General features: G+C 31.1%; 1 protein-coding gene across 1 annotated transcript in view; it reads right to left on the reverse strand.

The window, feature by feature from the left end:
• Positions 1-15,684, reverse strand: part of cher (filamin A protein cher) — a gene marked incomplete at its 3' end in the record, with an annotated part of 100,670 nt that overhangs the window by 18,991 nt on the left and 65,995 nt on the right. The window contains exons 5-7 of the mRNA XM_017907251.1: positions 5,715-5,853; positions 2,742-3,026; positions 1,303-1,619 (exon numbers count right to left, since the gene is read on the reverse strand). Coding sequence (XP_017762740.1) covers positions 1,303-1,619; positions 2,742-3,026; positions 5,715-5,853 — 741 coding nt within the window. The remainder of the gene's footprint in view (positions 1-1,302; positions 1,620-2,741; positions 3,027-5,714; positions 5,854-15,684) is intronic.

Genomic DNA, 15,684 nt, shown 5'->3' on the forward strand with positions numbered 1-15,684 from the left:
TGTTTGCTATATAATCGTCTATATAACTTATGGCGACCAACGTTCTCACCCTCGCCAATAGATGGATTCCTACTTGAAGGATAGTCACGTGCACCATAGGATCCCATCAGTAGGAACCACAAGAAGCAACAGAAGTTCATACCAAGCACTCCACTCGAACACAGCGAGGAAGACAGAAGACATTCAACCATCTATAAACTCCACAAACTAATTACTGAGTCAGTATCGAAGAGCAAGAGGACGAAACATGACGCTTGATATGTTCGATCAGTCTGGCTTCCACGTATTTCGACTCATTCTTCACAATTTTCCCATCAGTTCTGCCATCATTCGCGTTTGAATTCTTCGCTGAATTCTGGCGGGTCGTAAATTCGCCATGTTACGCTTTGTCAATGTTGCCCGCTAAATTAATATCGAGCAACCAGTTCAATGATCGTGAGCAAGAAGAATAGCTAAGATCTGTCGAACGCTAGACTGCAACCGAGTCGAATACCGACGGTATCAACGTTTCACAAGAAATTTAAGGATAGTCAAACGTTAGATAGTCAGACATCTGAATTACGTCTTCAATGAGAACTGAAAGACGTAAGAACGACTGACTCCTCGATTTTCTGAGTGATCGAACTAAGAAAAATCATGAGTTCCCTAAAGAGCTAACGGTGCTCTGATTGTTTAAAGGGGACAAAGGACGTTTCTTCGGTCCACGAATCGGTCACCTCAAAAAGAGGAAAACGTCCTTCAATCGAAGACCGTGGTGGAGGAACCCCTTCACTCAGAGGTGCATGAAGGTCACTCGTACGTGGATGACTTTGTTGAAAATGGCCGCGTCCAAAAAATATCCGTTTATGGTCCCATAGTTCGCTGAAGTCTAAGGGTACCACGCACGTGGACTTGTGCTGACCTCTCGCAGGCTCCTTGTTGGTCGAATCCCAAATGCCGTCACCTAACCTCATTGAAGATGGGTCTCATATCTTCGCATGCCTGGGACCAGTCGAAACAATAAACAAGAAGTTTTCCAACGATACAAAACTTTTTATTTCCAAACGATGCCAAAACTGGTCTTTCTTTAACATCTTCTTTTCCATTTAATGAGAACAACTATGAGATAACTCACTTCAATTTTCTTCTTCAAACAAGAATCACAAGCTTCAAAAATACAAATATATTATATACTCCTCAAAATTTATAAAATACAGAAATTCAAATGACCTGATATTTTTGGTTAGATTCAGAAACTCCATCATGGTAGTTCATGTGTTAAATCGAGATTTTATAGTTGAAATAAAAATAAAAATTACTTACTGTACAGGTTGACTGACTCCTCCTGGACCAATGACTTTGACTCCAGGTACTTCTTCGCCGGCATCTTTCGTGACGATAAAGAACTCTGCATCGTCTTGGACACGTACTCCATTGGGTACCAGTCCTCGTCCATAGGCTTTACATTTCTTAGTATCTGATACCGAGCCCACGTTAACGCTGAAGGGACTTCCTGGTATTAACTTGCCGGCAAAGAAGACATTTATTGTGTGTAAACCCGCTTTTGTAGGGGTGTATTCGCATCTCCAGGTATTAAATAAGGTTTGAACTAACTTCACAGGTATCATTGAGTCGACATCCTACAAATCAGAATTAGAAATATGTGTTTAAAATCAGAAAATTTAGAGTTGAAATCTTTTAATTACAAACATGATTAAATATATTTTATAACGCCTTAGCTATTATTTATTTCTAAATTACCTACATTTAAAGTTATTATTCTACACAGTTTCTAGTATTAATTTTGAGTAGTTACATTTTGCTTAATTTAACATAATTTAAATAACTTAAATATTTATAACGACGTAGTTTAAATAATTCAAATAATTACAGTATTGTAAATTAAACAACTTGGGTAAATATAATAACTCGGGTAGAGCTCTAATTTACATCATTATCCAATTTTCAAATTTTCAATTATTCGAAAAATTATCACAAGTGTGGGAAAATAATCCTTGCTAATTTTTGAAAATTCTTATGGAAAAAATTTAAATACATGGTAATAGTTTCTAATTAAACATAATGTAATTACTCTTGAATTAATGTTATACTATTTCACATATATGGTATACAACACCATCAAGTTTCTGTACTTAATCAGCATTATTCATACACTATAATTTCAGATATTAATACATGAGCATATCAAACTTTAATTATTCATATTCAGAAATATAACTAATTTTGGAAGTCAAATGAACAAACAAAATTTACATTATCATTTAAAGTACCACCTTGTATTAAAAGAATTTAAACTCTTTAATAAACCTTATTCAAATGAAGCATAATTTAAATAAATGAATAAATAAATAGGAATAAAAATTTTGCATTTATAAAAATTTGTATGCAAAATTACAAACACATGGTCTATATATTAGACCACTGAAAATCTTAATTTATTTCCATTTAAATCTGGTAATTTCAAATCCATGTTCAAATACAATTTCTTTAAATTCTTCTGAGCCTTCTAGGTCACTCAAATTATTCTATCAAACAATAGTGCCATCATATTCAGTACAACCTATAACTAAAACCTATTACCTATTATTATATATAAAACATATATTCAGTACTATGATTAAAATTCAATTAAAACTTTCTTCGACCTCTTCAATTTAAGACTTTCTTTGAAGGTCTTACTTTCTGAATGTTTAAAACTAAAATTGTAAGTGCTAAAATTGTAAAATTCTATTCAGTAGTACCTGTGACTCAAGGATGATAACCTCTGGTACACCACGTCCAGCATCCTTTGCGAATATATCAAAGAAAGTGGGTTTGTTAACTTTAACTCCTTCTTGTTGTAATCCTGGTCCACTTGCTGTAACTTTACCAGGATCACCTGCTTGTGCCTCTACGTTGACCCTATATGGGCTCTTAGGAATTTCTCTATCAGCGAACAGCACCTTTACCTTGTGTGGTCCTTCTTTCTTTGGAGTATATGAGATGGAATAGGTGAGATTCTTGTCTTTGTTGAACTTAACGTCAACCTATAAGAAGAGTAATCACTTTAATATTTTACAAAGTTCTTATAACTTCATAAGTATTTTGTACAACTATTTCAAAGTAAAAAAGAGTTAGTATTTGATTAAAATCTTCATGATATAATTTATGAAATTTAAAATTCAAATACATCTTTTTGTTTTCTTATCAAGATAAATATCACATGTTCATCTTTTTCAATGAAATACCAACATAAAACTTGTACAGACTTGGTAAACTAGAGTCACTGTATATAATGTAAATGAAGAAAACAATACATGTTTGATAATAATTCTTACATGCAAAAAACAACGTTCAATAACATTATTTATCATTTAAATTTAACTTTGAAGAAATGAGTTTAAGACTAACAATTCATATCACAAAAAATTGCAAAATATTTAATTTTTAATGAGTTTGAGTTCATTATAATATGACATATGACAAAGAAAAAAATATTATTAATAAAAGTTTAATATAATAAAGTATAATATAATAAATAACGATAATAAAAATAATATAATGTAATAAATAGTAAATAATAGCAAAAATAAATAAATAAAAAATAACAGTGAATTTGAGGAGCAATAAAATTTCAAAGGAATTTCAAAAGTATGTGTTACATACAAAATTTACTGTTTATTTATTAGATAATGTCATTAATAAATCTGTAATAAGTAATCACTTATTAAATTAAGTTTAAGACCTAAATTACTACGAAGTTAAAATTAAAAGAAAATGAATTTCTACTAAGTTCTATAAAAATGTTTAGTACGTAATTCCAAGGAAACGTAATACCATAAGAATAACTATTACATTACGTATATCCTGTTTTATAATCAATTCGCGATTATGATAAAAATGTTATAATTTCCGGGATTGCGGTCAACCACACTGTAGATAAATACATATTTAACACACGTAACAACCATAAAGCCACACAGAAGTCAAATTGATCAATTGGTCAACTAAAAATTTTAATATTAAAGTATATAATTATCACATTCTCAGAAATAATTCTAATAATAATTTTAATAATAATAATTCATGTTAATGAGGCTTATTTACAAAAGAAAATTAGATTAGAAGTTATTTATTGTTTTATGAATCATTACAGAACTTGATTTGTATTAGAATAATAATATTATGATGTCGTCATGAGTTAAATTGGATGGATTGTATTCTTTCGTGAAGCATTGAGGCAAACGTTATTTGTACTGATGTACGATTTGTATCATCATTGTTGACTGTTAAATTAATATTGGGCAACGTGATTCGAATGCGAAGAATGAAGAAGCGATTGTGATGTTTTGAACAATAGACTATAGAATTCGTTATTTCGAATCTGGTACTATTTCATGTAACTGCTCGAACGACTTCCTTCGACTGACTGTTATGGTTTGGTATGAATATTATAAGAGAGGTGTTACACACGATTCTTATCGTCAAAATCGAAGCATTTCCGACAAATCTTCGGAAAAATTTTGAAAGATACGTAAAAAAGTTCTTGTAAAATTCAAGGGATACTTGCGAAGGGTTCAAGGAAAATTGACAATCACAAAAAATTTTTCAAGAAATTATAAAAAAATTTTCCAAAATTTCATGAAAAATTCTAAAAAGATTCACGAATTATTTTTCAGTTTCATAAAAAGTACATAAAATATATTTTAGATTCATATAATTTCACGAAATAATTTCCAAAGATTCATGAAAGATTCTCAAAGATGTCTGAATAATCCTAAATCAAATCACTCGATTTTTTACTTTTTTAATATTTATTGACTATAATTTCCTGATTATAATACCGATTAGTTTTCATCGGGAATAAATAATACACCATTTTTGGAGAAATAAGCAACACCTAGATATATGTACATTCTCGTATAATATTTTCAAGGTCACCGAAATTTCTTTTTAGATTTGGACAACCATTTTTAAGGTATCTAAAATTCTCACGTTAGGATAGAAAATAGCAAAATATTATTTGAAAATCTGCCATAAACTTGTTAACGTAAATCTAAACGTATTTTCTTTCATTAATTGAAACAAAATGCAACTGTATAATTCTCGTATTAAAAACGTGTTATCGATATAATATAATAATACATATGTTATTATATTATATGCTATTATTATATTATTATTATATATATATGCACATGTATATGTTATGAACCAAGTGATTAATAGGACATTATTTACAATGTCATCATATTATAAATTATTAATTAATTATAACTATTAATTATAAATGATTAATTAATTATAACTATTAATTGTAAATTATTAATTAATTATAACTATTAATTGTAAATTATTAATTAATTATAACTATTAATTGTAAATTATTATAAATAATGTCCATGTTACTGATCATTTAGTTCATAATATATATAAAAGATAGAAGGAAAAAATAGGGAATTGTGCATCTAGTGACTTTAGATATATAGTTTGATAATTACAACTACGGCTATTAGGATTACACGCTTCTTTGTCTGATTTACTAAATAAAAGAAAAACTTATGCTTATAAATATACTAATACAGTTAAATCCATCGAATCTCGTTTTTTTACTGATGGACTTCGAAGACATGGAAATTAATTTATTAATTTTGTCTATAAAACTCGTGACACTACTCATATTTTCCCCTAACTCTTCACACAAAAGTTATGGTATTATTGAAAATTATTCTTACCGGTACTGTATTTCCATCAGGATCTTCCACGATAACATCGACATCTCCTTTACCGGCAGAAAATGTTTCTACGGTAAAATTAGCTGGTACTCCAATGACTGGCCCATTTGACTCGATTCCAGGACCATAAGCACGCACTCTATGTAAAAAAATGACAATCATCAAAAATAAGACAATCATTTTCAACTATTTGTCTATCTTCAAAGCTATACTTCTCTAAGTCTCTACTTTAAATTATTTTAAATAAACAAGAAACATAAAAATAGCTTAAATAAACATTATATTTACAACAGCAATTATTGTTTTACAAAATGGACACATTCGAAACTATTTTTATTGCCTTATAAAATAGCATGAAAAATTTTATTCCGTGTCTTCAAACCATTCTTTCATCACCTCTTATTCCTTGCACTATTAATTACAGAAGTTAAGTTATAATAACTAACAAAAATATATACATCACTATTGCATTAACCCACGATATGTTTCGTTTAAATCACATTATTTTTCTAAAAGTATAAAATTGTAGTCCACGAATTTTTATTACTGCAGGCAAGGGGAACACATTTCAATAATTTTGAAAATTTTGTATATGCATTATAAGAAGAAGCAAATAATTCAAAATGAATTATTTTCTAATCTTTGATCATTTTACACTGATACAATATCTTTTTGGATAATTTTTGTCATGTATTATTCAGTTTTGCTCTTCACTATGGGTATGAAAAGGTGTTTGGAACATTTTTGTATACTTGGGATTAAAGCGTGATTTTTTGAGAAAAATGAGGTTGTAGATTTGTCAGAGATTCAGGAAGTTGACAAGGAAGATTCGTGTATCCTATCTAGGAAGCATTATATAAGTCCGATAAGGTGACAGTCGAAACAATATAAGAGCCTGACAGCACCTTTAATGCTCTTAGAATTTATACTTTCAGGTTCCTAGTGGCATATTCTGACATAATAGTAGCGTACATTACGTCGACACTCTAACACAAAGCAGGAAAAGTTAGCACTGATCTACGTCAATATTCTATAGCTCAAGCGTTTGATCTCGGCGTTTCCTGATCACACTGTTCGTCAAACGATGCGATATAATTTCATTTGTAGGCACGACACTTCCAGCTAACAACGAAAACTCGTATCGTCTAACTTTATGATTGTGTTAGGGAAAGTGGACCTATCAAATCTGCCTTCTTTTCGACTGTCACCTTACCAGACTCGCAGGTCCAGTAGTAGTGCAGGTCAATAAAGGGATCAGGCTGAAGAGAAAACGAGTCTCGCGTTCAAACGTTAAGGAACTCTTCGGAAGAAGGACATGTCTCAACATAGGCCCTTTTTCCATTTATCACATTTTTACAGTCTATAGTTTAATTCTGTACTAAACATAAAGTTAGGCTTCTTTTCAATATTGCAGTTTTACGAAAAGAAAAATTTTTAAGTTTACGAAATCTCGAAACATAATCTTGGCAGATGGCTCCCTCTACCAAAATGCTTCTCAATCAGTGCACTACATTAATATATGTGCTATGTCAAGTTTGCAACGAATCTGTTACTATTGAGGGTGCATACACTGAGTTCTAGTAATTACTATGGCTTACAAAAATGTTAATATTCTTGGTTTATAGAGATCTTCTTAGACTCTAACCTTTTCATTGAATTGTCTTATATAGCAGTGGTTCTGAACCTTCTTTTCTCGTGTACCATTCAACTAGCTGATCAAGATAGGTACTGTGCTTCCACAAGAAGAAGGCACAGCATGTTGACATCCTTACTCCTGTTGAAATCCGTTGACACTCTTATGATCACAGACAGTGATCGCTATTGGCTGAAGACGGTGACGAAGATCAATGGTGTGTCATAGTGAAACCGGAGACAAAATAATGACAGCATCAGTGTAGTCTTTCAATCGAAAATCAATCGCAAAATTAGCTCTCAGATTGGTGTGAGTTCTGATTTTGGTGTCTGGTCAGAAATCACGATGGAGTTTGGTATTAAATAATCTACGGTACGGTGAGACAAATTTCGACGAAGTTAGCGGGCCCACACTGGTCAAGGCCACTCACCTCACCTCCACGATGGTGCCTTTGGGACCCAGTGGATTGTCTCCTTGCACTACGGTGCTTGCCACTGGGTGCGGAAGAGTGAGTGACATAAGGGCTATGGAGACCAACGACTGCATAATTATATTCAGCTCGACTTGAAGTGCACCAAGAGCAATCGCTCCTTAGAGTACCTTCTCGGAGCGGACTCCTTACGGCTGACAACAGAGTTTTGTGCTGGGTTGATTTCTCCGTTGGACATTGGCAGTGTACAAACCGCATCCACCATCTGCGGGTATGCCACAAAGGCGAGGAATCGCAAGAGCCGCGCATAATGACACAATACTCGTTTGTTAATAGCTATAATTTTAATTGGAAGACTACGCCAATGTCGCCATTATTTTGTTCCACTCGGTCTTGTTATAGCCTTCTTGATCTTCGTCACCGTCTTCAGCCTTAGCGATCACTGCCTGTGATCATAGGAGCGTCAGTGAACTGTAACAGGAATAGGGATGCAAAGCACGCTGTGCCTTCTAAATAGCGATCACTGCATGTGATCATAGGAGCGTCAGTGAACTGTAACAGGAATAGGGATGCAAAGCACGCTGTGCCTTCTTCTCGCGGAAGCACAGTACTATGCGTTGCAGACGAGAAGTCCGCTGTTTCGGCATAGGGGCAACGGGGTATTTCACTCGCTCTGCCTAACATGTTCGCTCGTAATCCCTACTCTTCTATGACACTGCCGAAATCACTATCTTCAGATTCGGTAACGTTATAGGTTAACATAGGCGTAACATATCCGTAAAATTCCTGTGCTCGGATAAAATACATTGCAAGCTTGCGAATATGGGAGCAATACTGCACAAACGAAATATGATTTTCACTTGTACTTCATAAATATCGAACACATACTCAATATGAAATATAAGTATAGTTAAATAAAATTAGGAAATGAACATTAACCGAAAGAATTTGAAGTTAACACGTTCGTCGCCGCGTCACCCATATCTGGGTGACGGGTATGCTTCCATGGGGGCCCCGTCACACAAATATGGGTGACGCTCTTTTTGTTCAAGTTAAATAGGATTTTCAGCTGGATTTTTGAAAGGAATTTAATGGAATAAGCACTGAATTATAAATATAGGATATACAACACAAAAATATGAAAAATATACACATTATACTATACTTTTTATTAATTTATATTTAGGATAAAATATTACATTACACTATGTCGCGTGGTATTCGTTAAAACAGTCTAAACACATTTGAAGTGATTTTGGACAATTGGAACAATAGGTTGTAGTGTTTTTACATTTTTCGTAATTGTCTGTCAATATGTTTATGAGTGGTAAAACTTTACCAAGTCTGCTACTCTGTTCTATCGTTTGGTTATTTGCGAAATGCAAGTTTGCTGATAGTAATTCAAAACGATTACAGGAAATGGAAAATTGTAAATAGAGTTCATTGACCAACATCTAACGAGCGGTGTCTGTACTAGACCCATCCAAATCATCGGTCCGATAACGTTCTAGCGCTCAGACAGTAGGATTTGGGCCCCGCGAGAAACTCAACTGAATCGCGTTGGGCGACGAACGTGTTAATGCTAGAGGGATAAGTCTACGCTTTTGCGTCTATTTCTTGCGTCTGACTTACTTTGTCCCGATTGTTTCGTTCGCTTTCTTTGTTACAGGGTGCTATATGATCAGGCTAATAGGAAGGGATCATTTCTGCCAATAAGAGAAACGCGTTTACTCTACTTCCGCGATGGTGTTAGAATGGGTGGGGGTTCGGTCCTATGGCTCAGCGGACTTCTTCTCTGCAACGCACAGTATCAGTATTTGTAGGTAATATCTATGGATTATAGTAAATCTCACTGTACATAATTTACAAATTTCGCATAATCTCGGCCAGCTCACGTACCATTTGAGAATATTCAACGTACTATTTATTGAACACGTATCATACGTTGAGAATCACTGCTCTAGACTACAATAGATACTCGAAACCAGTTAACCGGTTATTTGGCCAGATTTATTATTATTCGATAATCGATTACTACTATTTGAAAACCGGTAAATTTAATACGTTATACAAAAACAAAATGAATAAATTTTTAAACATTCTATTTTAAAAATTATGACTAGTCATAAGCAAATAAATGTAATTTATAACAAATTATTGTTACTTTACCAATTTTTTTATGTTATTTGTTACAACTATTTTGAATATGCTTGTTATGAAAGGAATCTAATTATTTGACACGTAACAGTAGGCATAATTCCAAGTATAACTTAGAAAATATCCTTATGTGCACCCATGTCATGAACACTATGGTGTCAAGATGTTTTCTATATAAAATATCGCATCACTTGTTTTATTCTGCTGCACCAAGATAAAATTTTCAATCTGGTGGACACATTTTAGTAATATTTGCCGTGCAGTTTCAATAAATTCGCCAAATACTTGCATCGTGGAATTAACTGGGCTATTTAACGCGAATTAAAGCGAAATAGGAAACAACAAATTATGACTATCTAGTGTATAAGAACGGCGTGTTATTGCAGTATTTCAATCGGATAGCCAGGTATTAATTGCGCCAAACTGTGCACAACTATTATTAACCCCTTGGCTACTATGGGCGCCTATAGGCGCTTAGAAATTTTGCGTTTGTGGCACGGAGGACGCCTATGGACGGTTAGAAATTTTGCGTTTGTCACACATAGGACGTCTATAGACGCTTAGAAATTTTACGTTTGTGACACGCAGGGCGCCTATAGGCGCTCGACGTAGTTTGGCTTTCTGACACGGAGGGCGCTTGTTTTCACAAAAATGGCGCACATCGTAACTCAATTCCTAGCGTATGGTACAGCCGCTGCGTATCAAAGTCTGCTGTAGTCAAGGGGTTAATTGTAATTGAAAAAAAAATATACAGCTGCAAGAAATACGCCAAAACATGATATTTACGCAACTTACCGCGGCGGCGGGGCGCTGCAACCGGAAAATAAAATAAATTTATTAATTATGATTTTCTGTCGTTGAAACATTCGCTCTATTCATATTTCAAAGTAAATATAGAAGATAGATGTAAGATAAAAATAATTTCATTAAAAAATTAATTTTATTAATTAAATTAAATTAATACCATTAACAAAGTTTAAAAAATTGAATTAATAAAGTTAATAAAATTAAATTAATAAATTAATGAAATGAATTAAATAGAAATTCCTTTTATTTTCCAATATTTTCTAAATAAAGAAAAATTATTGTTTTGCAACACAGAAAGTGAAATAAAATGTAAATATGGAAGAATTTATATTTTACTTCCGTTCTCAGATATTTTGCCATAATTCATGATGGTATGTTAGTAACCTATATCTATCATGAATGTAAATGAATGTTCATTTGGTGGTGAATGTTAATGTTAATTTAATGATATATTTATAATAACTTTTTGTTTCGAAAATTATTTATCACTAATAATTGGATATTTTCAAAGATATCACAGTTTTTAAATATTTTTCTTAGATTTGCATATTGATATCTTTTACAACTTTATTTGCTTCGATAATTATTTAATTATTTAACAAAACTTCGTGTTATTGTATTAAGTAGACGTATTATGTAGGGACACATCTGTTTCCAAAGACGGTTTTCATTTTATGTAAAATCATGTATATTCATGTTGTATGGAATATTATTCTTTTTGTACTTTTATCGTGACATAACGATAAACAAATTCAGGAATTTTTGACCGAATTTTGTAAAATGATTAGTTCCTTAAAAAATATAAAATAAAACCACCAATCAATCAATAAAAATTTTGTTTCTCTATAAATAAAATATTTTTTATTTATGAAAAGTATAATTTATAAACGATTATACGGTCCTTTGTTTTGATTTCTATAAGACCTAATAATCGTTATAAATAATATAATTTTAGTATAATAGTATAGTAATAAAATACAAGAGTAAAATTACAAACGAATGAAACAAAAACTAGAAAAACATTAATATATAGGTATACTGCTATAAAATCATGCGGCCTGGCAGATAAAATTCCATAAAAGATTAAACTATTGCTGCAATTTGCAATTGCAACTAAAATAATTTGTAATAAAATGCAAAAACCAAAGAACAAATTACATACTACAATTAATGAAAATGAAAATTCTGAAATAAATCATAATTTACAATATAACATTCTACAAACTTAAAAAAAATTGTAATATATAATTACAATTAAAAATCATGTATAATTAAAATCACGTATTGTATTCAAAATCGATAAAACGATAATATCAACCTATTATTATACACATCTTAATGTACTATATACTGAAATAATAACTATATAAAGTTATTAGAAACCAAAAATACACAAATTTTATTTTTAAACACAAATCAAAAAATGTGGAATAAAATTTTTAATATCAGATTTTATTCCGGATTTTCAATTTTATTTTTATGCATTAATAATAAATTTCAATTACGTAGAGCTTTCATCGAACAAAAATTTAATTTTTAATTTTATTCTTAATATTTTAATAAAATTTCATATTTTTATATTTATACTCATATATAAATATATTTGAATGACATAATTATATTTATATTCATATATATTTATATTTAAATTCAGTTGAATATAGTTAATAGATTTTATATACTATACTCAAAACTATATTCTACATTTATTATAACTATTGTTATTGTAATCCATCTCCCATCATCGAATAACCAAAGGAATTTGTTTAAAAGCACAATAGATCGACATCAAAAGTTTCTTAAGATCATGAAATTAATAGAAAAGCGGTTTCCATATTTGTACATATGTATATACAAAAATATCTTCGGCTCATTTGTTCCTTAAATCCATTACATCGTTATTCTACACGAGGCTTCAGGCTAGTCCTACACTTTCGCGACTGATGCAAAAATAACCAACTCGAACAGTCAAGCTTATAAAGTACTTGGCGATCCAATAGATCACTTGATCTATTTGCGTGAAGGATATTCATGAACGTATAAATGTGATCATTCAGAGTGATACTTTACGCAAAAATCGGCCAAAATTTTGAAACAAATGTCTTTTGTGTCTTTTTTCGAAAAACAGAAATCGTAAAATCGAACATAATATATTCGTGGTATAATAACACAATATACAGGGTGCTTCATGATACTTGCACACTTCTATAACATCTTTGTAAAGAAAAATAATTTGTATAAAATAAGGATCAACAATTGCATAGTTTAACCCATTAACTGCCACGATCCTCATTTGGGGATTTTGGAATTTTACGTACACCACTCGATGCCAAAAATATATTTGGTACGCCTGACAGTTTAGTTTTATTCTATATATATCAGTCAATATTGTACGTAGCAAAAAGTGTGTATTCCGTGCTTCGTTTCTATACAACAAGCGAACAAATTTGAAATTCGCGTGTAAGTTGAACGGAACAGAATTGTCATATTTGAAGCATTATATTTTTGGTTTGGTTTTTATATTATAATGAAATACCGTACATAAATATGTAATTTGGAGGTTATAGTAACGATTTGTTACTTACTCGGTCTTTTGTTTTTTATTGAAATGATTTTATCGATCATTTTATAACGATACCCATTTTGGGACTTTTTAAAAAATATCAAATATTTTCAAAACGAAACATAATTTGAATATAATTATACCGTTACACAACCTTTTGTGCATATATATATAACTTATCCGGTTAAAAATTTCAAAAAAAGAAATTTGGCAGTTAATGGATTAAATGGAATATGCATTTTCCTTATGGATAGAGGTGTTTCGAAGATTTTAAAATCAATTTTGATATTTTATATAAAATAATATGTCTTCGATATAAAGATATAAAAGAACGTTGAATTCTGAGGAAAATAATACTGATCATTATTAATCCTAAACTTAGTTAACAAATAATTTCTCTCCATTTCTTAAAAATTTTACTTTGCCAATGACATGTCATAACATGAATTTGGAGATTCAAAGATATCATAAATATTTACATTTATAGTGTTTATTAACATGGTAGTGCGTAAAAGTGCATGCACTACGTGATATGCTTTTCCAAGCTACTTAATTTTTAATTTTTCGATAAAATATTTAATTTTTGAATAAAATAGTAATTTTAGAAGTTATACTATAGAAATATAGAAGTGAGCAAATTGTATGGATCATGCTGTATAATACGATGCAATTATCTCCATCTTGTCTATAAGCTGATATCAAATCATCCGTCTATTGATATACTACATTAATTAGATAGAATTCGATGATCTTCAATCATGTCACTACAAATACGAATCATGCAAAAAATAAAGTAATTCTCAAATTCGAGGATGAATCCCAAAAATTAGGAACCAAACGTGAATAAATAAATTTATTTTTTTAATCTTTAATTTATAAATTTTTTTTTTAAATTTTAGTCTGTAATTATAATACTTCTGATTAGTATCACATTCCACTCCATATACTATAATCATACCCTTTGCTAAAATAACTATACTTTATACAATATACATTATTACAATATAGTACATAAATATTATACTCCAATATAGTATAATATAGTATAATTGTATATAATTTATTATATACTATATAATCATGATAATTATTATAATGTAATAATAGTTATATGCATCTTCTCTATCTGCAAATAAAAATAAAACTTTTTTTAATCTTCAATATGTAAATTCTTTTTTTAATTTCAATCTGTAATTACAATACTTCTGATTAGTATTACATTAAACTCCCTATACTATAATCATACCCTTTGCCAAAATAATTATAGTTTATACAATACATATTAATGCAATATAGTATATTATATAAATATTATGCTCCCATATAGTATAATATAGTATAATTGTATATAATATATTATATACTATATAATTATGATAATTAATAATAATTATATGCATCTTCCCTATCTGCAAAATGACTGCAAGACTCATTTAGACATAGATGACATTTCACCTTTGAGATATCAAGAAGGGTGAGCCTAGACTAATGGTGTCGTTGACCTTATGGTTGCTTAGGTGATGAACCTATCCGAGAAACATATCCAGCTTAAATTGTCCCGACTTATACTTAATAACCACCATAAACCTAGAACGTCTTGGTAAAGAGACATTTATTATAGCGCTGGAGTCAAAGCTTCTATGAATTCTCCGGAGCGAGCCTAAGTCCCGGAACCATGACGTGTCTAGCCCTCGGTTCGCAACTAGGAGAGACGAATTAGCAAGCGTAATCAGCACTGTCATCTTTTCGCCAACTTATTCGATTAAAATAGCAAAGATCAACACTGACAACCCTAGTTAGCTTCTTGGATACTCTCTAACCGAATAAGCTATTGCTTCTGTCATTGTTACTTGACTAGCTGAGCTAGTTCATAAGAGAAGACCATCTGTCGCATATCTTCCTATACTTCTACATTTTTCATCAGAACTTCGCGAAACCATGATCAATGCATTGTCCAGGTTCTTCCCTGGTAACAAAAGTGAATCCAAATATGATCTCATATGGACTATATTTAGTTGTAGTGGGTGTAACAGAAATAGGTGCACAAACTTTAAGAACGTATTCTATTCAGCGTGAGGAAAGGTCACATAAAAATAGATACGGAAATACTTCCTTTCCGAGATACAAGCACTTCTTGTTCACGATGGAGCAGCAAGAACTCTTCTCGAGTGCTGAATTTCGAGTACCACGTATAATGTTCTTATTAAGAGTAGCTATTCACAGCGCTTGTGATCAGGCGAGTCGAGTTGATAGCGGAGTTAATGCAGATCATAGTGAATGCACGAAGAAAATTATTTCTGATAAATTCATTAGTGATGCAAAAGACAAAAAGTAGAAATTTCTTATATATATAATATAATATAATCAATTATATATATAT

Source organism: Eufriesea mexicana, unplaced genomic scaffold (genome assembly GCF_001483705.2).
Source record: "Eufriesea mexicana isolate 0111107269 unplaced genomic scaffold, ASM148370v2 scaffold7532, whole genome shotgun sequence".
In the NCBI taxonomy this organism is placed as follows: Eukaryota; Metazoa; Arthropoda; class Insecta; order Hymenoptera; family Apidae; genus Eufriesea; species Eufriesea mexicana.